The sequence below is a fragment of the Lingula anatina genome, chromosome 5, assembly GCF_051362555.1.
Source record: "Lingula anatina isolate TDL-2025a chromosome 5, LinAna3.0, whole genome shotgun sequence".
In the NCBI taxonomy this organism is placed as follows: domain Eukaryota; kingdom Metazoa; phylum Brachiopoda; class Lingulata; order Lingulida; family Lingulidae; genus Lingula; species Lingula anatina.
Genome location: NC_141771.1, coordinates 5072351 through 5096265, shown reverse-complemented (window position 1 = coordinate 5096265; position 23915 = coordinate 5072351). Strand labels below are relative to the sequence as shown.

The 23915-nt window shown below is 39.8% G+C and overlaps 2 protein-coding genes across 4 annotated transcripts; both read left to right on the top strand.

The window, feature by feature from the left end:
• The first annotated feature begins 4030 nt into the window (after positions 1-4030).
• LOC106170527 (indolethylamine N-methyltransferase-like) lies at positions 4031-4891 on the top strand. Its single transcript, XM_013550408.2, has one exon. The coding sequence runs from the start codon at positions 4031-4033 to the stop codon at positions 4889-4891; it is 861 nt and encodes a 286-aa protein (XP_013405862.2).
• Positions 4892-6763: 1872 nt separating this feature from the next.
• Positions 6764-23431, top strand: LOC106182056 (prostatic acid phosphatase). Of its 3 annotated transcripts, none has more exons than XM_087014161.1 (12): positions 6764-6820; positions 13905-14007; positions 14359-14454; positions 17966-18052; positions 18571-18705; positions 19239-19349; positions 19757-19846; positions 20899-21046; positions 21534-21631; positions 21936-22137; positions 22801-22905; positions 23200-23431. In XM_087014161.1, the coding sequence occupies exons 1-12, from the start codon at positions 6816-6818 to the stop codon at positions 23358-23360; spliced, it is 1341 nt and encodes a 446-aa protein (XP_086870287.1). In that variant the 5' UTR covers positions 6764-6815; the 3' UTR covers positions 23361-23431. The 3 variants fall into 3 exon arrangements, with proteins under 3 accessions (XP_086870287.1, XP_023932986.2, XP_023932985.2); XM_024077218.2 differs by lacking the exon at positions 6764-6820 and adding an exon at positions 8810-8846; XM_024077217.2 differs by lacking the exon at positions 6764-6820 and adding an exon at positions 12852-12952.
• Positions 23432-23915: the final 484 nt, after the last annotated feature.

The window sequence follows — 23915 nt, the reverse complement described above, 5'->3', positions numbered from 1 at the left end:
TTTCAATTCACATAATTATATTTAAAACAATAAGTCATTCATCATGTTCGCTCAAGTGTGTTCATTAAAATGTTACCCATCTATGAAACAATTTTCACATATATTTATATATAATGATGTTGCGCTTTGCATCCCACTGGTTTGTCTTTTCTGGCTTTACATACTGTAAGGACTTTTGAGGTTGCGGATGTTCAATGGCCTTGCAGTAAGTTTCTTATAGTGAAAAGTGCTTGGTTCCAACAATGAATTCGCGTTCAGTGAGTTTCATTGACTTTTGAAATATATATTTCAGCTTGTGATCAAACGTTGATATTTTCGTCATACGTTTTCATTTGAAGCCAGTCCTTTCCAGATGTGTTTGTTGTACTGGTCTCACTACTAACACAATTAGCGGTTTCATCCAACACCAACAATTTTACTCAAAGGTTTAATTATTTGCCACTGCTATGCAGGGTAGGATTTATGTGTAAGCAGACTAAACACGTGCTTCGGAACCAAGCTGCTAGAATGAAAATCTTTCTATATGTAAAGGAAAAAGTTTTAGAAAAAAGGGAAAATGATATTTGGATGACAGAGAGCAAAGATCAAAAGCAAAGTAGAAAAGGAGAGAATATATGAGAAATACACGTGTATAACAATGGGAATTTTCATGAGCATAAATGTGCCTGTCACAAGATAGCTGCTCCTGTATAATAAACCATGGTGCTAGGAGAGCTTAAAGCAGCAAGATATTTAAATCCGGCCCTGTTTTTATGTTAACCATCACCAAAACTAAAATTAAATTTTTTGAAGCTGCAAGCGCCTCACTCGTGCCAACTATCAGTGGTCTGACGGTTGAGTTGTGCTAGAAAACGCTCTAAAAAGAACCCATGTTCGGAGGAGTGTGTGTGTGTGTGGGGGGGGGGGTAAGGGTGGTTTTTGAAATCAAATCCAAGCGGTCTTCCACAATAAAAGTAGAGACTTTGTGTGCCATATTACATGTACATACGGTACTGACACAATTTGCAAGCGCACGCATAAGTAGGTGTGGGACCCAGCACCCACACACACACCCAGGAGGCAAGAAAAGTTTTTACACTTAGCATAAAATTTTCGCTAATAACAATTTGAATACATCAATGTAGCCACACAAACAGTCTATCAGGTAAAGCCAACAAAATCATTGAAAAATTGCCATTGGGGAACTTCTACCTCAACAGTTATTCTACCTCGGCGTTATTGAAAATGATCAAATATTTAAAGATCATAATAATATTAGTACCAGTACGACATCATTTCTTCTGTTTGTCCTGAATTAAGGTAGCGCATGTGGGTTGCATAGTAGGACATATTCTTCATATGAGGTTCTTTATATTAACGAATTGACAAGTATCCGGGTATTGCCTTGGAAACCGCCATTAATAATTACACACAATGTTCAGAGATGAATATTTCAACCCCGGCAGATCAAAATGGAAAATCAAGACACATCACTTCTCTACTCTGTCACAAAGAACCGCAGGCAGAGTTAGGTAATGGATGACTAGCTATTATCATGAGTGCAGGTGCCGGGGGAGGAGGGGGGGATAAGGGGTCTCACCCACCTGTCCCACGGTGGGGAGAGGGAGCAAGGGGATTTCCCCGTCAACATCCCCTCGTAACTACTTCTTTTACTGAATGGTTGACCCCACAAAAGCGCATCCTGTTCGCCTGACCTCAGGTAAATAAACCATGGGTAATTATGTAGACATTGAAGGGTGATTTATACCATTTAGAAACATTATATTATAATACGTGCTGTTTATAGACGCTGTTCCACATTGCAGTCACGGTTATCATGCTTTGTTGTGAAGCATATATGTGAAAATACATTTGAATATACTTAATAGAATTCCGGCTATAAATAGGCGGACAGTGAGTAAGTTAAAAGGCATGCTTTTTATCAAAATAAACGCTTGTTGTTTGGTTGACCCTGTCAGTCGTCCTGTCATTATCAAGTCAGATAAAAAACTGCAAAAAGTTGGGCCCTTTGTACATGTAGATGTATATGCTCTATGGTGACAAGTAAAAAATGGGTTCTTCTATTTTATATGTTTGTGGTCCCACCCCCTTTCCACACGAATCAAGCCTTTACCTCAAGATATATTATCAAGTTGTTATATGTAAAGCCTTCTACACTGATACTAGAAGATATGTTACCAGGTTGTTACATGTAAAGTCTATTACACGTGGTGACTGAAAGCAGAGGCACAACTGGTCCGGGTGTACAGGTACAGGTACTGTAATATAGTAATAATACTTCATAAAATAACAACCCATAGATTTAATTTTAACATATGTTTGTAATCAAAGGATTACTGATCAAATGCGAAGAATATTAAATAAATGCTTGAAAGTGATGGGTTCAGCACGACCTCGAGATCCTTCTTAGTTTGTGGATAGAAGTTAGTCAAAAGGAACTGTCTTGCAAACAAGCAGAAGTAAGTTCACATAACACATCGAGTGTAGCGTTAGCTGTCTACATTACCATGTTATGTGACAGTGCTATATTTGGTTTTAGGTGTGTTTTTCGGTGAAACGCAAATTCTTTCCCTTAATTGATATTCATGTCTAATAATGCGCTGCCACCCTCTCGCCACATTAACCTTGAACACACAAGCATTATTCGGCGTATTACATTCTACTGGGATCACTATTTTGTATCCTGTATTTTAGTAGGGACATGGTGTTGTGTAGTTCACCGCCATACCATGTGCAAAATAAGAAATAAGATATGAACTAACGTGACAAATAAACATAGTTATGAATAAGGGGTTGCCCAACAGACATGTGCACCGATTACTCTAAAGCTAAGTTTGTGCCTAATATGCGTATTTATCCCATAACATGGTGATGTTCAGAAGAGAGATCCCTCCCCCCTGCAGACTGTGAGGTAGGTAAAGGTACCATCTGCCACATTGGGGCAAATGTGCCCTCTGTCACATTGGAGTAAATGTACCCTCTGCCACATTGGGGTAAAGGTACCCTCTGCCACATTGGGGTAAAGGTACCCTCTGCCACATTGGGGTAAAGGTACCCTCTGCCACATTGGGGTAAAGGTACCATCTGCCACATTGGGGCAAATGTGCCCTCTGTCACATTGGAGTCAAAGTACCCTCTGCCACATTGGGGTAAAGGTACCCTCTGCCACATTGGGGTAAAGGTACCCTCTGCCACATTGGGGTAAATGTACCCTCTGTCACAATGAAGTAAATGTACCCTCTGCCACATTGGGGTAAATGTACCCTCTGTCACAATGAAGTAAATGTACCCTCTGCCACATTGGGGTAAAGGTACCCTCTGCCACATTGGGGTAAATGTACCCTCTGTCACAATGAAGTAAATGTACCCTCTGCCACATTGGAGTTAAGTACCCTCTGCCACATTGGGGTAAATGTACCCTCTGCCACATTGGGGTAAATGTACCCTCTGCCACATTGGGGTAAATGTACCCTCTGCCACATTGGGGTAAATGTACCCTCTGCCACATTGGGGTAAATGTACCCTCTGCCACATTGGGGTAAAATACCCTCTGCCACACTGGGAAAAAGGTACCCTCTGCCACACTGGAGTAAGGGTACCCTCTGCTACAATGGGGTAAAGATACCTCTGCCACAATTGGAGTAAATGTACCCTCTGCCACATTGGGGGTAAAGGTACCCTCTACCAGGGTCAAATGTTAATTTTTCACGAGATGTTCTCAGATATTTCTCTTATTCATGACACAAATTTCAGCTGTAAATAAAAGTGCAGAAAATTAATCGGCAGTCCTGGTAGATCTAGAGGGTAGGAATAGGTGCTCTGGACTTATCCAAATTGATCTTGAAAGTTTAACAAAAAATAGAGCATTTGTGTGTTGCATTTTCTTTTTAAATGATTGGTTAATACAATCCAGCATCCAAATGAATGTTTGATGATAAAGAGACAACGCTCAACTGTCTCAGACTAAAGCTTTTTGTTATACTAAACACTACAAGACACTTGTGTGCGTAGATTTAAGACATCAATCCTGATGGCAGGACACACGGGGACATTATTGGAAGAAGAGACAACAGGCAATGGCAAAAGCGGGTCTAAGAAGAAATTATACTCCGCAGAAGACTACGGTGGCCTGTTCCAGCCTAATGCATACCTGAATACCATTTATAGCGACTTTGTGACAGGTGGACCTTCAGCCTCAGAGATAACCGGGACCTTGGACTACTACCACGACATCTATAGCCAGGGAAAGATCAAAGGACGGAGACTTCTTGACGTGGGCACTGGACCTTCAATTTTCAACCTTATAAGTATCTCGAAATACTTTGAGGAAATATACCTGTCTGATTTCTCCGCACACAACCGCGAGGTTCTTGAAAAATGGTGGAAGAAGGAAAAAATCGGCGACTGGAGTTGGGAGCCATTCTTTCGGTACGTGGCACAGATTGGAGGGCAAGGCGCCAACTGGGAGGTGCTGCAAGATGAACTGCGAGGAAAAGTAAGAGCTATATACCACTGTGACGTTCGAAATAATCACCCCCTTAACTACGTCACCATGGCCCCTTTCGATGCCATAACCAGCAGCTTCTGCTTGGAAGTTGCGTGCACGAATGAAAAAGACTATCAACAAGCTCTGAAAAACGTGGTATCGATGCTGAAAGAGGGAGGGCACTTCATTCAGGTGGCCAGTGTGGAGGAATCGTTTTACCGGGTCGGAGATGTGAACTGGTCTGTGCTGTCGCTGCAAGAGACCAGATTCAGAGAAGCGATGACGGAGGCCGGACTGGAGGTGGAGTCGTGGCACAGGATCAGGCGCCCAAACAATGTGCTGGAGCGTGAGTCCGACTACAGCGGCTGCATCATTGCCGTGGCGACGAAGAAGACCGGGTTATGATGGCGGTGCACTTAGAAATCATTCATTTCTCCCCATGGGCTGCGTGGACAATTTTCGGCAAAAAATTATGTTTTTTTTTTTTTTTTTTTTACTGCAACCTGTCATCACCACTGCCAGTTGAAGGGTATTCAAAGCAACGCTGAGCACAACTTTATGTTTAGACCGGGGCACTTTAATATATTGGGAGTTGAGCAAGAGAGCTCCTGTAATGGGGCACTTAGATATAGTGGGAGTTGAGCAAGAGAGCACCTGTAATTGGGCACTTAAATATAGTGGGAGTTGAGCAAGAGAGCACCTGTAACGGGGCACTTAAATATAGTGGGAGTTGGGCAAGAGAACACCTGTACATGTTATGGGGATCATATCCAGTTGCCGTTGAAAATAATACGCTGAAGGACATAATTTCATGAATCTTTTTGTATGAAAATGGTGCACAAAACCCACGATCAATTATTTTATGTTCATTACGAACAGTGCATAAATGTAATGAGTCACAAATAGGCCTACCCGTATCTTATCACAATGGTTCACTGCAAAATTCAATGTTGCCGTTAAATAACTGAAAGCTGCAAACCATTTCTTCGTGCGAAACAAGTTGCAAAAAATTCGTTATCTTATACCCTATAATAAGTTTAGATACGAGCTAAGATATTTTAAACTGCTATGATCACCAAGTCGGAATAACAAGGTATTTGTTAATTTTTAAGAGAAGATACAGCCTGTAAGAGCTGAAAAAGATGAAAAAGTGTAATATTTAAAAAAATTGAAAGGGGGTGGGGTGGTCTTTGTGTCATCAGATGTTGAACAAAGAAGTTTACATGTTTTCTCCTTCCGTTCGTATATTTTGATGTATATTATATGTATATATTGTATATTTTGCAGTTTAAAAGCTGCAACTGTGGTAAAAGTTTGTTTCTTTTTTAGTGCAGTGAAATGCACACATTACATATAATTCATATCAGTAACTTTTATGGTGGTGATGATTTTTAACTATATAAGTTCAGGGTACTGTTAGGGCTTATTATCATCCACAAAGAAAAGTTTATTCCTTCATCTTTTAATTCAATAAAGCATCTACCTCTGTGCTGATATAAAAAATAAAAATACCCTTGAAAATATAAAATATTGACATTTATATTTCTCATTGCTATGTATAAGCATAGCTCATGGTCAAATATTTAATCGCCACTTTAACACCTTCCCATTTTGAGGTGAAACAGCAATCGGTGTAGGGTGTAATTTCATCCTGCACATGAAAATTTGCATAGTTGACAAGAAGTGTATAGGCCACAGTCCCGTGCCGTTATTTTGCTTTTAATTTTTTAATGGATTTATGAGCCATTAATTACAGGTTTTCTTTAAACAAAAGCATTACTTTGCTGTACCACCCATAAAAATCTGAACTAAGTTTATTTTATTCATTTATCTTTTTTTTAAATAGCTGACAGGAATTAAGAGTACTAATCGGTGTCATAAAATTGGCGTTCAAATGTGAAATTTAACAAAGCAATTTTTCCACTTTTCGCACTTTTGACGTCATCCGTTAAATGACGTGTATAAAATTAAAATTTATTATTCACTGAACACTGGAGATATATTTGTTATCCAAAGGAATGAATGTGAGGCAGTAAATATGGAGTTTTTGGCAAACCAATTACAGTATCCTTAAACAGGGATTGAACATGATGTAGTGCCCTTGTTGTGCCATTTGTAGGAAGGTTAGTACTGTGAGGGAGAGGAATGAAGATTTGGTATACGCTTAGTCTTGTATTTTAAGAGATATATTGATTGTGATATTGTGGTTGTTGTGATTTTGTCGTCGTCAGCGCGTAGACAATTCGATCCTGTCTCCAAATGCAGAAGAACAACCAGGTTCGGTTTCGCTTTACGTTGCAAGATATCATACGTTCAGACATGGGTAAGCATGGGGTAAGGATGGAGTTATCTCTCTCTCTCTCTCTCACACACACACACACACACACCGCTGTGACTCTCTCCAGACACTCGGTCGACAGTCTTGAGAAACTACTCCGAACCCGACCACATCTCATGACATTAAATTTAATCGTTGCCTACTTGCTACGCAGGTAAGGCCTCTATAACGCCCAGACACTGTTAGAAACTCTCGTGACCTGCTTGCGACTACCCAGGTGTGTGTGGCGCTTTCCAATGACCCGCGTAAGTGCTAACATTACTGCATAACTGGAATAAAAAGAGTAAAACCTATCAAACAGATACGTGAACAGATGCCAAATAACTTAATCTGCGAACGATATGGAACCAAGCCACTAGAATGAAAATCCCTCTTTATGTAAGGAAAAATATTTAATAACAAATAACGAGAAAATGATATTTGGATGATAGAGAGAAAATAGCAAAAGAAATACATGTGTACAGCAATGGGAATTTTCATGAGCACATGGTGTGCCCGCCACAAGATAGCTGCTCCTGTATAATAAACCATGGTCCTGTTATTATGCTAAAATATCCCCAAAACTAAAATTGAAAAAAAAAGGTTCAAGCTGCAAGCGCCTCACTCGTGCCAACTACCAGTAGTCTGCCGGTTGATTTGTGCTACAAAACGCTCTAAAAGAACAATTTTCAGAGAAGTGGGGGGTAAGGGTGTGTTTCGAAATTAAATCAAAGCGGTCTTCCACATCATAAACTAAAATTAGTCTTTATGTGCCATGTTACATACTGACACAGTTTGCAAGCACGAGCACACGCACGTGTGGGACCCCCGCACCCACACTCCCCACAGGAGGTGAGTTAAGTTTTTTCCCCCGCAGCATAACATTTTTGCGAAAAACATTTTGAATACATCAATATAGCCACACAAACCGTCTATCAGGCAAAGCCAACAAAATCATTGAAACATTGCCAATGGGGCGCTGCTACCTCGACAGTCATAATTTCGGCGTTATTGAAAATGTTGCAATAGTATTTAAATGCCATAACAATATTAGTACCATTAGAAAATGATTTGTACTATTTGCCCTGAATTAAGGTAGTGCATGAGGGTTGCATAGAAGCCCATATTCTTCATATAAAGTTCTTTATATGAACGAATTGACAAAAGGATCCGGGTATTGCCGTGGAAACCGCCATTAATAATTAAACACAATTATCAGAGATAAATATTTCAACCCCGGCAGAACAAATTGGAAAATCAGGGCACATCACTTCTCCACTCTGTCACATACAACCGCACGTGGAGTGAGGTAATGGATGCCTACCTATTATCATGGGTGCAGGTGCCGGGGGAGGGGGGATAAGGGGTCTTACCCACCTACCCCACGCTGGGAGGGGGAGAGGGCAAGGGGTTTCCCCATCAACATCTCTCCGTGACTAGTTCTTTTACTAAATGGTTAACCCAATACTTAAAATTTGCATCCTGTTCGCCTGACCCCAGTCAAATAAACCATCGGTAATTATGTAGACACAGAAAGGTGATTTATCCTATTTAAAAAACATTACATTATAATACGTGCTGGTTATAGACGCTGTTCCATATTGCAGTCACGGTTATCATTCCTCGTTGTGAAGCATGTGGAAATACATTTGAATATACTTAATGGAATTCCGGCTATAAATAGGCGGGCAGTGATTAATCTAAAAAGCATGCATATTTATCAAAACAAACGCTTGCTGCTTGCTTGACCCCGTCAGTCGTCCTGCTATTATCAAGTCAGATTTAAAAAAAAGTTGGTCCCTTTGTACATGTAGCTGTATATGTTCTATGGTGACAATTAAAAAATGGGTTCTTCTATTTTATATGTTTGTGGTCCCACCCCCTTTCCACATGAATCAAGCGTTTACCTCAAGATGTATTATCAAGTTGTTATATTTAAAGTCTTCTACACGGTTACTAGAAGATATGTTACCAGGTTGTTACATGTAAAGTCTATTACACGTGGTGACTGAAAGCAGAGGCACAACTGGCCCGGGCGTACAGGTACAAGTACTGTCATATAGTCATAATACTTCATAAAATAACAAGCCATAGGTTTAATTTTAACATATGTTTGTAATCAAAGGATTACTGATCAAATGCGAAGAATATTAAATAAATGCTTGAAAGTGATGGGTTCAGCACGACCTCGAGATCCTTCTTTGTTTGTAGATAGAAGTAAGTCGGGAGGAACTGTCTTGCAAACAAGCAGAATTAAGTTCACATAACACATCGAGTGTAGCGTTAGCTGTCTACATTACCATGTTATGTGACAGTGCTATATTTTGTTTTAGGTGTGTTTTTCGGTGAAACGCAAGTTCTTTCCCTTAATTGGTATTCATGTCTAATAATGCGCTGCCACCCTCTCGCAACATTAACCTTGAACGCACACAAGCATTATTCGGCGTACTACATTCTACTGGGATCACTATTTTGTATCCTGTATTTTAGTAGGGACATGGTGTTGTGTAGTTCACCGCATTACCATGTGCAAAATAAGAAATAAGATATGAACTAACGTGACAAATAAACATAGTTATGAATAAGGGGTTGCCCAACAGACGTGCACCGATTACTCTAAAGCACGCTCGGGTGTCACCTTGATTGGATAGTAAACGATTGTCGTAATATCACTAAATGATTTTAAAAACGGGTGCATAAACTTGAAAACCACCTAGAACAACCTTAGACTGCCACATTAATCCAAAACAATGCACAAATAAACTATAACAAGTGGTTAAAGCCTTCAAGCCGAATGTCGTAAAGTCCCCATATACCTCCATAGAGACAATAAAATAGAGTAATCTTGTGAAACAAGATTCCACAAATTTAAATATAATAATCGAAATAAAATATTGCCGGGCATCGAAGCGGCCTAAAACTTGGCACGCTTACCGCAAATGCCGCAGGCTACATCATCCCGTCGCTCGTTTGTTAATTCCGTGCATGGCATACGCACAATCAAACCGTAAATCCAAATTCCCGTTTTGACGCTTAAATCGGTCCTCTAACCTCCCATTACACCGGGCTTACGAAATAGAAGCCATTCAATTGGACAGGTATTTGTAATGCTACCTCTGCGTATTTATCCCATAACATGGTGATGTTCAGAAGAGAGATCCCTCCCCCCCCCCCCCCCCCCCCCCCCCAGACTGTGAGGTAAGTAAAGGTACCCTCTGCCACATTGGGGCAAATGTGCCCTCTGTCACAATGGAGTAAATGTACCCTCTGCCACATTGGGATAAAGGTACCCTCTGCCACATTGGGATAAAGGTACCCTCTACCAGGGTCAAAGGTTGATTTTTCACGAGATGTTCTCAGATATTTCTCTTATTCATGACACAAACCTCAGCTGTAAATAAAGTGCAGAAAATTAATCGGCAGTCCTGGTAGAGGGCAGGAATAGGTGCACTAGACTTATCCAAATTCATCTTGAAATTTGAACAAAAAATATAGCATTTGTGTGTTGCATTTTCTCTTTAAAGGATTGGTTAATACAATCCAGCATCCAAATGAATTTTTGATGATATAGAGACAACGCTCAACTGTCTCAGATTAAAGCTTTTTTTTGTTATACCAAACACTACAAGACACTTGTGTGCTTAGATTTAAGACATCATTCCTGATGGCAGGACACACGGGGACATTAATAGAAGAAGAGACAACAGACAATGGCGGGTCTAAGAAGAAATTATACTCCGGAGAGGATTACGACGGTCTGTTCGAGCCTAATGCATACCTGAATACCCTTTATAGCGACTTTGTGACAGGTGGACCCACAGCCTCAGAGATTACCGGGGCCTTGGACTACTACCACTCCCTCTATAGTGTGGGGAAGATCAAAGGTCAGAGACTTCTTGACGTGGGCACTGGACCTTCGATTTTCAACCTGATCAGTATCTCGAAATACTTTGAGGAAATATACCTGTCTGATTTCTCCGCACACAACCGCGAGGTTCTTGAAAAATGGTGGAAGAAGGAAAAAATCGGCAACTGGAGTTGGAAGCCATTCTTTCGGTACGTGGCACAGTTAGGAGGGAAAGGCGCCCACTGGGAGGTGCTGCAAGATGAAATGCGAGGCAAAGTAAAAGCTATTTACCACTGTGACGTTCGAAACAATCACCCCCTTAACTACGTCACCACGGTCCCTTTCGATGCCATAACCAGCAGCTTTTGCTTGGAAGTTGCGTGCACGAATGAAAAAGACTATCTACAAGCTCTGAAAAACGTGGTATCGATGCTGAAAGAGGGAGGGCACTTCATTCAGGTTGCCAGTGTGGAGGAATCATTTTACCGGGTCGGAGATGTGAACTGGTCTGTGCTGTCGCTGCAAGAGAATAGATTCAGAGAAGCGCTGACGGAGGCCGGACTGGAGGTGGAGTCGTGGCACAGGATCAGGCGCCCAGACAATGTGCTGGAGCGCGAGTCCGACTACAGCGGCTGCATCATTGCCGTGGCAACGAAGAAGACCGGGTTATGATGGCGGTGCACCTAGAAATTATTCATTTCTCCCCATGGGCTGCGTGGACAATTTTCGGCAAAATTATTATGTTTATTTTACTTCTGCCTGTCATCACCACTGCAAATTGAAGCGTATTCAAAGCAACGCTGAGCACAACTTATGTTTAGACTGGGACACTTATAGATAGTTGGAATTGAGCAAGAGAGCACTTGTAATGGGGCAAATATATATAATGGGGGTTTAGCAAGAGAGCACATGTAATGGGACACTTATATATAGTGGGAGTTTAGCAAGAGAGCACCTGTAATGGGGCACCTAAATATATTGGGAGTTGAGCAAGAGAGCACTTGTAATGGGGCACTTAAATATAGTGGGAGTTGAGCAAGAGAGCACATGTAATGGGACACTTATATATAGTGGGAGTTGGGCAAAAGAGCACCTGTACATGTAATGGGGATCATATCCAGCTGCCGTTGAAAATAATACGCTGAAGGACATAATTTCATGAATCTTTTTGTATGAAAATGGTGCACAAAACCAACGATCATTCATTTTATGTTAATTTCGAACAGTGCATAAATGTAATGAGTCACAAATAGGCCTACCCGTATCTCATCACAATGGTTCGCTGCAAATTCAATGTTGCCGTTAGATAACTTAAAGCTGCAAATCATTTCTTCGTGCGAGACAAGTTGCAAAACATTCGTTTTCTTATACCCCACAATAATCCATTGAACTTAAACATTTTAAAAACTGCTATGATTATACAAAAGGTCACCAATACCGAAAATGAGGTTTTTTATCTCCATCTATTTATTCAATAATGCATCTACCTTTGTGCTTATTTAAAACAATAGAAATACCCTCGAAAATATAAAATATCTGCGTGTAAATTTCTCATTGCTATGTATATAAGCATAGCCATAGGCAACTCAAACATTTTATCGTCAATTTAACACCTTTCTATTTAAAGGTGAGATAGCAATGGGTATAGGGTGTAATTTCATCCTTGCACGTAAAAATTGGCATAGTTGACCTGAAGTGTATAGGCTACAATCCAGTACCGTCATATTGATTTAAATGTATTTGTTATGGAGTTATGAGCCCCTTTAAACAAAGGCATTATTTTGCTTTCTCAACAATAAAATTCTGAGCTAAGGCTTTCAAGATATATCGCTGATAGGATTTTGGATTAATAAACGATGTCATTAAATTCAAGTTAAACAGGGTGCTCAGGTGAAGGAGAAATTTGAGAAACAGATTTTTTCCATTTTTACCCAAAAAACGCACTTATGACGTTACCCGTTAGAAGACGTGTGTAAATGTTAATTTATTGATTCACTGAACACTGAAGATTTATTTATTATCCAAAAGAATATATGTGAGGCAGTGAATAAGGAGTTTTTGGCAAACGCTTACAGTTTCCCTAAACAGGGATTGAACATGATGTAGGAAGGACAGCGAGAGAGAGAGTAATGAAGTTTTCGAGTACGCGGAGTCTTGTTTGTTGAGAGTTTCATTATTGTGTTATTGTGGTTGTTGTGATTTTGTCGGCGTCAGCGTACAGATAATTCCTGTCTCCAAATACAGGAGATCAACTAGGTTTGGTTTCGCTTTATGTTGCAAGATATCAGACGTTTAGGCATGGGTAAGCATGGGGGGAGAATGGGGTAATCTCTCTCTCTCTCTCTCTCTCTCTCTCTCTCTCGCCGCTGTGATTCTCTCTAGACACTAGGTCGACAGTTATAAAAACTATTCCGACTACATACATTTACTGGACATTTGACTGCTGCCTCGGTTTGCGGCTTTACTTGCTACGCAGGTAAGGCAGTAACGCCCAGACACTGTTAGAAATGGTCGTGGCCTGCTCGCGACTACACAGGTAGGCTTACGTGTGGTGTTTTCCAATGACCCGCGTAAGTGCTAGCAATACTGCATATTAAGCAGGAATAAAAAAGAGTAAAATATATCACAATGTAGAGGCCTACATATAGTGTTACGTGAACCGATGCCAAATAACTTTATTTGCGAATGACATATGGTTCAGAATGGGGCAGACGACACGTTATTTTCTTACAGGCTTCCGAATTATCTTTATTGATCCATCCTCCATTTTTGGATCCATCCTCCATTTTCCAGAAAAAAATAGATAGCCATCAATTTAAACTTGAAAATCTGACCGTCTTCCGGAAGACCTACAAGACGGCCTAAATCCGCCCCTGCACAGTTACCCCGGGATGTGGATATTCATAGCGGCGAGAGTTGAAAAAAATAAGTGCTAGGAGGCCTTACCTGCAGTAAGTGTAGGCCTACCGTAAGCATCCAATGCCGTTAACTCAGGCAAATTTAATTGGCATTACCCGGCCTTATAAACCTGAGACCTAGATTTTCTCCTGCCTCATTAGAGGACAAGGTTGAATCTCCATATGTTGTTTTCATCCGAATAGCAATGTCGCAGGTATACATGTACGAAGTCGCGCTTGCACACACACACACACACACACACACACACACACACATATTCATGCTTTTATACTAAAATGCTTGATTTTTGATGACTATGTTTGAGCCATATCATATGAATACTTTCTTTATTTAAGCATGGGGAGGACGGAAGATCTAGTATTCACGGCTGTTCTGTTGATGAGCTGTATGAGTAGAACATGTGAAGAGGCACCACAGACACTGGTGCAGGTGAACCTGGTAAGTACATGGATCTCCTACTGGGGAGGGGTGGGGGGTCTACTCCGTACTATACAGTCTATGATTCAATTTTTTATGTACCGGGCATTTGCTTACAAACACAAAAGTACGAATTAAAATACAAAATCTTAAATTTAAGAACCCGTAAACATTAGCAGGCCTGCTGGCTGGTTAAACTGTTCTACTCAATGTACCAGCATACTGTATATTGCATGCATGCAGTGTTATTTATATATAGGGCATTCGTACATATATCTAGTCAAATATGACAAGCACGTAAAATATGTAACTGTTTTTGTGATTTAAGGATTATTATAATAATTTATAATTAAATTAATCCAAATGATGTAGCATTTCAGACATGGTGACCGGACCCCGTTCATCCCCTACCCTAGCAGCCAATGGCAAGATGACGCCTGGCCGGAGGGTCTCGGACAGTTAACACGGGTAAGCTGCTGATTTCCTCCAGGGGCATGTTTCACAAAGAATCTGAAGAGAGTTTTTAAGCTACATTTATTAGCCTACTAAAATCTAAACCTAGATAACATGTGCCATGCAATGTCCGCACAGTCCTCGTATTTTGACGGTAAATCCCTTTTCGTGCAGCGTCAGTGCAGAGGCAGACGGTGATCTTGTGAAATCGTACGGATTCACGACTTTCGAAGCTTCTACGATTTGTCAAGCTTACATTTCTTGACAAAATTATTAAACCATTAGCCCTCAACCGTAGCTGTATCGTAGATGGCATCGCATTGTTCCCGCACGGGCATCGTTCGGTTGACTTGCAATGATTGTGATGCTGGTCCCTTTGTAGAGCCGCATTTTGCAACCGACCGCATTTTGCAACCGGTTGCAAAATGCGTTCAGTTGCAAAATGCGGTCCTACTAAGTAGAGCCGCATTTTGCAACTGAACGCATTTTGCAACTGCATTGCATTTTGCAAACAAAGGAAATCGTGAAAACGCATTTTGCAACAGCAACGCATTTTGCAACCAGGATTTTTTTCTAAGTCCCTGAAACAGCTTTAAGTACGAGACAGGTTGGCTACGGGTAGAATTGGAGTGGGGACGGGTTTGCTTCGACTATGTATGCTGAAACTGGCCAGGCTGCCCCTGGGGTGGACGAATATATAAAAATTATTTCACATTGTAATTTCCTAAACCATTAGAGTTAGGAGGTTGAAACGTCAGGGAGTAAAAAAGATATTGTTAGGCATGCACATAGGGGTGTGGCCGTCCCTAGGGGTGGTTGATTGTAATTTTGCATTGTATTTTCTGTTATCTACCCTTATATCTTTAGACTTAGGAAATAAAAGCGTTGGGGATTAATACCATCGTAAGAAATGTGCGTAGGCACTCCAGATTTTTTGTGACTTGGGGTGTAGTTGTCCCTGGGGGTGGTTGAGATCGTTAGAGATGTGCTTGGGCACATCGGAATGTTTGGTGACTTGGGGAGTGGCCGTCCCTGGGGATAGTTACTTGACTGTAATATTTTCGCCGTAATTTCTTTCATCTCCTTCTCGACCATTCGAGTTAGGAGCACCAGTCTTTGGTGCATGGGTACAGGGGAATTTTAGTGTGACTTTGGGTGTGACTGTCCCTCAGGGGATGGGGTGATTGGTGGTATGTCAGACAATTAAGCTGATTCCACTGATTGCACTTAAGTGAGATCCCCTGCAGAGTTGGACCGACCCAGCTAGTAGGATGTGTGGATCTGAAAGCTGTCTTCGAGTTAAGAAGGAAGGGGAATGCAAAGAACGCAGCAGAGGGCACTTAATAACAGACCTTCAGCGGTATGCTTGAATATAGGTCAAGTTAATTAAAAACCCATGCAAGACCCCATACTTTCAGGCATAGCCTCTGTAGAGCAACACACATGCTAATTACTATTTATGATTAATTAACATATTTGTTTTGTATTAAGACACAACGGCTAGTTGAACGCCAGGATTTCTGAGTGTGTAGGGCCTTATGGTTGGCATGGGTCAAAAGGACAGCTTTAACTGGATTCCTTGACCTATATTCATGCCTACTACTGTAAGTCCGTTTAGTGCTATGTGCGCCGCTGCTGTTCTCTACATTCCTCAAAGACCCATGTACATTCATTATCAATCCCCAACATTTCACGTTCCTAACTCTAAGGGTAGATAGTAGAAGTAACGGTGCAAAAAAAAATAGAATCAACCACCCCCAGGGACGGCCACACCCATCAATACCCCAGAAGGATCCATATCCCTAAAGACATGTTTTCAATTCCCATAGCCTTCCGTTCCTCACTTATATGGTCTAAAGGTAGATAGCAGAAATTACAACGTATAATTATATTCAACCACCCCCAGGACCACACCCTAAGTCAAAAAAATTAAATGCCATTCAACATTCCAAATTATACTGTAGCTACGTTTCATGCTTTAACTTAAATGGCCGATACAATGGGCAGATAGCAGAAAATACGTTGTAAAATTAGAATCAACCACCCCCAGGGACAACCACACCCATGTCACAATAAATCTCCGAAGTGCCCATGCACATTTCTTACGGTAGTGTATTAATCCCCAACGTTTTTATTTCCTAATTCTGAAGATATAAAGTAGATAGGAGAAAAATACGAAGTAAAAAGTACAATCAACCACTCCTAGGGACGGCAACACCCCCAATTTAAAACAAAAACAAAAACAAAAAATCCGAAATCCCATGCACATGCCTAACAAAATGATTATTAACGTTTAGAGTTCCTAACTCTAATGGTTTAGGAAATTAAAATGTGCAATAAGTTTTATATTTTCGTCCACCCCAGGGGCAGCCTGGCCAGTTTCAGCATACATAGTCGAAGCAAACCCGTCCCCATTCCAATTCTACCTGTCTCGTACTTCAAGCTGTTTCAGGGACTTAGAAAATATCCTGGTTGCAAAATGCGTTGCAGTTGCAAAATGCGTTTTCACGATTTTCTTTGGTTGCAAAATGCGTTGCAGTTGCAAAATGCGTTCAGTTGCAAAATGCAGCTCTACTTAGTAGGACCGCATTTTGCAACTGAACGTATTTTGCAACCGGTTGCAAAATGCGGTCGGTTGCAAAATGCGGCTCTACACCTTTTCCTTTCACCTTTGGTGGTTTTAGGTGGCCCAAAAAAGTAAAGATGTTTAAATTTAGTGTAATGCACTTGCACGAACTTTAAGTTGTGTGTTTCCTTACTCTGGCCACATGGTTGATAAAAAACGTAGTGGGCTGCACCGACAACGGATCGATCTTCAAGGGCGCCGCGCGGAAGGCGAGCGGCAACTGCACTGAGACTGAATAGGCTCCGTACCATCATATTTCAACCGACAGACCGAATTTTCCCCTCGTAAACATGACCTCAAGATCATGTCGGAGAAATGGCACACACACACACAAAATAAATAAATAAATAAATCATTTAAAAATAAATGACATATCATTAATTAGCATGTGTCTTTTTTAATTAAAAACATTGTTTCGGGAATTATCGATAATATAATTTTAATTCTACCCAAATATAGTTAGAAGTTAATGTCACCATTTACGTCATAATATAACGTCATCTGGATTTAAGGTATTGATGCGGGTGCTACTCAAACACTACTCTATATTCCTCATAATTATGTGCAAGTACTTTTCTCTACATTAATATGCCATTATTTGTTGCAAGGCGCTGTATTTCATTGGTGTGACATACAACACAAACTGCAATTGTCACGATGTTTGAGAGACCATTCCCACTGATATTTAGATCGATCTATCCCCCTGGGGAGTCTCACTAGGCTTAAGTGTCTGTCCCGCTTACTCAAAGGTATAAGGGGGTAATTAACTTTAGTGCGCGCCCGGCTCCCGGAAGCTGACATCAATTTAGCGTGAAACCCCAGGGAGTTAGGTCGATCCAGATGGATCGATCTAAATCTGTGGGAACCCAGTCTTAGTCACAGCATATGTTTTTGTTTCAGCTCGGCATGCGACAACAGTGTGAGCTAGGACAGTTCATCAGACGCAGATACGATGGGTTCCTTGACAAGTCCTACATAAGGAGAGAGGTGAGTTATACCGAGCCAGTGTTGTCTTCTTTAACGTTGGTTACATTTATCACGCATGCTTGGGAAGAGACTGTTGTCAGCAAGATAGTAAAAATCATTAGGTTTTGATGTATTATTGTTATTAGTTGTTGTTGCTTTTGCTCTCATTCTGAACCTAGCCTCTGACAAACAAAACTTTTTTTGACTTAATTAATACACATACATATCATTGAACGCTAAAATTCTGTTAAAATCTAGCTGTTTTTTCTTCATTTTGATGACGGTTGTAGATGTATCTCCAGGAACTTTGTATTTATTTATTTATTTATTTATTTATTTATTTTGTATATATGCACTGTTTACATATTTCATTTGTTCTGTTGAACGTTTTGAGTTCGCAACTAACTGAACTTTTAAAATTTCCGAAAATTACCACGTTGACATAACATTAACTGAAGTACACGTCGTGTTATTATGATTATGATTCTGAGTTAGCTGTGATGTTAATAATATATCTGATATTGACCACATTGTGCCAGGTCAGTGTCCGGAGCACTGATACTGACAGGACTGTAATGAGTGCCCAGACCAACCTGGCCTGCCTGTTCCCGCCATCTGGACAACAACAGTGGCACGAGACGCTACCATGGCAACCTATACCTGTACATATACCAGTGAGTGACGCCCTTCTCTCTCTCTCTCTCTCACACACACACACACACACACACACACACACACACTAACACACAGAGGTGGGTCCAGAGATATTTCTGACATTCATTCTCTCTCTCTCTCTCTCTCTCTCACACACACACACACACACACACACACACACACACACACACTAATTAACACACAGGGGTGGATCCAGAGATATTTCTGACATTCTTCCAAATTATCTTTGTTGATCCATCCTCCTTTTTTGATCCTCTTTAGAGAAAAAAAAAGGTGCATGTCTTGTGGAAGACCCAGATGACGGTCTCCGTCCGCATATGAACACACACAAGTGTAACTCTTCCTGCTGGGACTTACTGTAATGATGCTCGTCGAAGTTGTATATGTAGGTCAGATATAGATCCCTAACGGAAATTTACTGTGTGGGACGTCTTATAGAAAATTGGCTCAAAATTGTGTAGGATCCTTTAGAATATTATGGACATTAATATATAGGTACATTATATGTACTCGTACGCTTTTCTTTTTCAAGCTGCTCCAAACATTCCCCAACTCTACTGTTGAGGGATGTCCTCGATACGAACTTCTCTTCAATGAGCTGATGCAATCAGAATTGGTGCAAGAGAAGGAAAAATTATACCAGGTATAATGATTAATGCAAAGTCTTAAAGGAACATACTGTTGACAAACATAAATGTGTATAAGTAAGGTGGTCCAGTTGTAAAAATTGGATGCCATACAGTCAAAGGTAATTTATTTAACTTTTTTTTAATTGAATATTTTGGTGGACTTAATTGTTGTGTCTGTTTATACATGTTTACTGGTACCTTGCATTAAAACCAGGGTCACTTTTATGAGCATTTGTGTCTGTCAGTTTTTTTAAAGACGAAGGTCATTTACATGCAAGTTGCTAAAGAACCATATATACCTCTTACAATGAGGGCTTTTTCAATTGATCTTGAATGATTCCATCTGCTATTAATTATGGGTGAATTCTAATTATTATTTAGTGTTTCATCCAACAAACTCCCATTTTTTTTTTCATTCTAGGGATTTGTGTGGAAGGTTTCAAGTTTAGCTGGATACACAGATGCTAAGCTAGAAAATGTCTGGAACATGGAAGACCCATTGTTTTGTGAGGTACATATTCTTAAATGTGACGTTAAATACTGGAAGTTATCGTCCGTTAAGTCCAGATCAGTCTTGTCAGTCGGCTTAACTCTGTCATAATATAGGTCCATATTCTGGCCCTTTTTCATAATAACCCATTTTGATACTTATTAAGCATGGGATGTTCATTCAGTTGTCATAACATAAGTGGATGATGAAATTGTTCCACAGTTTTCATTTAGATGGTATGCTACAAATAACGTATTGAATATGTATTTGGACTGTATTATTTTCACTTGCTTTGCATTTGAGTTGCTATAAAATTGAACTTGCCCATTTTCAAATTACTGTTTTTCTTTTTATCAAGAGCTTGTAAAATATGTGGGTATTACCTCCAATATTTCTGTGACTGTCAGTCACCATCATCAGGGAGTAAATGACTAGGGTCATTTCACCTGGAATGAAAATCCAGGTCAATTGCCCCTAAGAGGTAATACCCACATATTTTACAAGCTCTTGATAAAAAGAAAAACAGTAATTTGAATTTATACATACAGAGCTAATGAAACTGTTCTCTCATTGCCCATTTTCCTATCTCCTTCTGCGTATGCAAACGCACACAAGGTTTGCCTGCGTACTCGAAACGTCTACGACTTAATGTAGTGAACCCCTTGCGTCTGTTGGCATATTAGCGATTTTTCTCATACGTGAGTGCTATAAGTTAGTATTATACGTTAAATCGTGTCTCCCCCGTCCTCGAAGAACAACCCCCTACACACACACACATTTCTTCCTCTGACTGTGCAACAATTCAATTTATGCCTTCATTTGAGTCCCAGCAAAACGACTCCATCAGGGCTCCGTAACTCGAAAGCATCGCGAATTGCGATAGCGATATCACCTTTCATTTCGTGGCTGTTACATGGGGTGCCGAGTTATGGAATAGAGACGCTGGCGCTCGGTCGCAATTCGCGATGCTTTCGAGTTACGGAGCCCAGGGCTGCTTCAGATGTAAGTCAACGTCCAATACTTTTTTTTAATTTCTGCCTCTCACTTCGTATATAACCGTGATATTCTTTCAGTGGTGCCACAACAAAACCGCTCCATCTTGGCTTCACTCAGTTTGGCCGGATACAAACAAGACAATGTGGACCATGATTCGAGAACTTACCCATTATTACTGGAGATGGCAGAGGGGGACAGATGAGTTAAGGAAGCTTTGGGGAGGAGGTATCACTTTTCTTCTCTGAGTCCCAAAGTGCTTGCTAAATGTGTAGGGTAGTTTCCAGTTATGTCTAGAGTGCGTGGTGTCAAATACAGCTTCTTATGTAAATTATAAGTGTCTTTTTTATTTTATTTTATTATTTATCTATTTTTATGCTTTAGATTTTGTGGAATTAAAAATGCCTTTTGTTTTGTGTTGAGATCACGATTTTTTCAGTTGCAATTCACTAAGGAAATGCGATAATTATTAATTATTATGAAAACGATTTACTATGCATTTGATTAACTTAATGTAAGTACGTACATTATTGTAGTATCTCTGATTGTGCATGCACTGGTGTGTAAATATTATACATATGTACCAACTATTAGAAAAGCACCGAAAAAGCTTTTGGCTCTTTTTCTATGAAGGTTGAACATGTACCCGGTATCTAAAAATGTTCTGAAAATTGGTTTGTGTTTTCACCAAGGTTTTGACATTGTTTTTGGTTAGGTGGGAAAATACTCTCCGAGTTCGTAGGCAATATGCAAAAGAAAATCTCAGCTGGGCCGTCCAATACTTCCGTTCCCAAGATGTTTATGTATTCAGGTGTAGGTATCGACACTTAATCTGCACAAAAATCAATGCATTTGTATTGTTAATTTTGCTTTCCTTTTTTTTAACTTGAAACTCAGGTGTAGCATGTAATGTATTGCATGATGCACAACCCATGATATATTCAGTGTTGTTTGTCAAAAAATTATTGTCTACTTATAAGATTATTTGCCCAGTATTTTGAGAATTGTTTCTATGTTCAGTATTTAAAGATAAAACAAAAGCATAAAATTCAATTTAGTGAACGTTAGCCTTAAATCACTTGATGCCATTTATTCACAATTTAAGTCTCTCTTGCAGCATGATAGTACAGTGGCGCCTCTATTGGCAGCCATGAATGTCTTCAATAACGTCTCGCCACCCTATGCAGCATGTGTGATAGTGGAGCTACACCAGGACCCGGTCACGGGAGGTCACTGGGTGCAGGTGCTCTACAGGAATCTCTCACGTGACCCTGGGTCCATGAATACACACCCAGAACCATATGAACTCTCCATTCCAGGTAAAACATCGACTGGACGAGGGAGAGGGGGGGGGGAAGAGGGTGAGGGCTAGATGGAAGAGCATTCCCATTAAGTATAGCTTAAATCTGGAGGATGTTTTATCAGATTAGGACACACCTAAAACAAACCCCTCTTTAAGACCTCGAGTTTTCAATTCAGCGGTTAAAAAATTTGGTTAACGTTTAGTTTCCCGATGATGCATCTTTTCTTTATACAACCACAACCATGTTTATTCAGTTCTTCCCCCTTAAGTTAAACCATTTTCATAATTAATAGTCAATAAAATGTTTTCGTGTTCTATTTTTGTACATTTTAGTCTCTTGCATAATTGTTATAGAATGCAGTTAATATATTACATGGTATATATGACCTTGTCGAGGCCTTTTGAAATTGTCTTACTCGTTAATTAAAGCCAATAAATATCTGTAATCCTAAATTGCAACATGTAGAATAAGTTTGTACTTAGTTCAAAATCCTGTCAATTTGTGAATTTAAGAAAATATTTGCTAAATCTCTACATAGCTTAATTGTTCACATTTAAATTAAATTACATGTACTTCTGGACAGAGGTAAAAGATCAACTCATGTGTGTGACTATTGATGACAGAAAACCATGAACAGCAATGCAACTTTGGAAGAAAACTGATAATTTTGTTTTTCAGGATGTAAGTTTAAATGTCCATTTGACAGATTTCTCAGCCTTAATGCAGATGTTTTGATGACAGGAGCTGAATGGACAGAAGCCTGTAGTATTACCACTGCTAAAGGTATCATTTTCTCCCTGTCGCACGCAAACAATTCATAGCCTCTATATTCATCAACATTCGAATTCTTTTTCTTCACAATTCCATTAGTTCTGCCAGTGCTTTTTATTTAACCATTTTACTTATTTGAAGTCTTTAAGTATCCTTTGCTCTTTAATATCTTTAATTTATTGCTTTCGTTTATCTTTTATTTTCTGATACTGTGCATATTGACTTCATCATGCTTTAAATAGCTTATTGAATTAAGTTATGTGAATAAATTCATAAGATTTAATATAATTTTTTATTTCCTTTCAGAGAGAGCTCTCAAAATAGTAGCAATAGTCGCTATACCAGCCCTGGTTATAGTGTTAGTTATCTGTGCATTGATATTTTATTCTAGAAGAAAAAGAGCAAAACAAGATTTCACTTCACAACCCCTTCTTTCCCTTGAAGATGAAGACGAAGAAGAGTTGTGATTTTTTTATTTACAAATTGGATAATTATCGATAAACATTCTGTATTTGATTAAAATTTATATTTTAAATAATTTGCTATTGTTTCTTTTTTTTCATATCGCGTTGCGTAATCGACTTTTAGTGAACATACCCCAAATCCACACACGTTTCCTTATATTACAATAAATACAACGAATTTGCAAAATTGAACTACGTAGATAGGTGATAAATTATGTATTACTTACATGTATACACAATTGCGCACCTATTCCACACAAAGAATTATGCATTAACAATTTTGCTTATTTTTTACTATATCTACTACAATGTATATCACAGAAAACGTCAGTCAGCATATTGATTATAAAAGAAAAGCTAAGTGTCATTTTTCACCCATTCCTATCCCCATGATGTACAAATACTTTGGAGCGAATGGTTACGAGACCACATGCAGGCCACACAGACGGTAAAAACGAAACCACCCAGGAAGATACCTTTCGTGAGGACCCTTGTCCCTATGAAACTGAGGGAAGAGAAAAAGCTGCATCAATTGCTTTGTGTAATGGCTGGCTGGTA

Bases quoted from the DNA above. Each gene is read 5' to 3' on its own strand.
- LOC106182056 (XM_087014161.1), top strand. The intron at 18,053-18,570 runs GTGAGTTATACC...ACATTGTGCCAG, and splicing joins AGTCCTACATAAGGAGAGAG to GTCAGTGTCCGGAGCACTGA. The intron at 19,847-20,898 runs GTACATATTCTT...ATATTCTTTCAG, and splicing joins AAGACCCATTGTTTTGTGAG to TGGTGCCACAACAAAACCGC.
- LOC106170527 (XM_013550408.2), top strand. From the start codon at position 4,031: ATGGCAGGACACACGGGGACATTATTGGAAGAAGAGACAACAGGCAAT.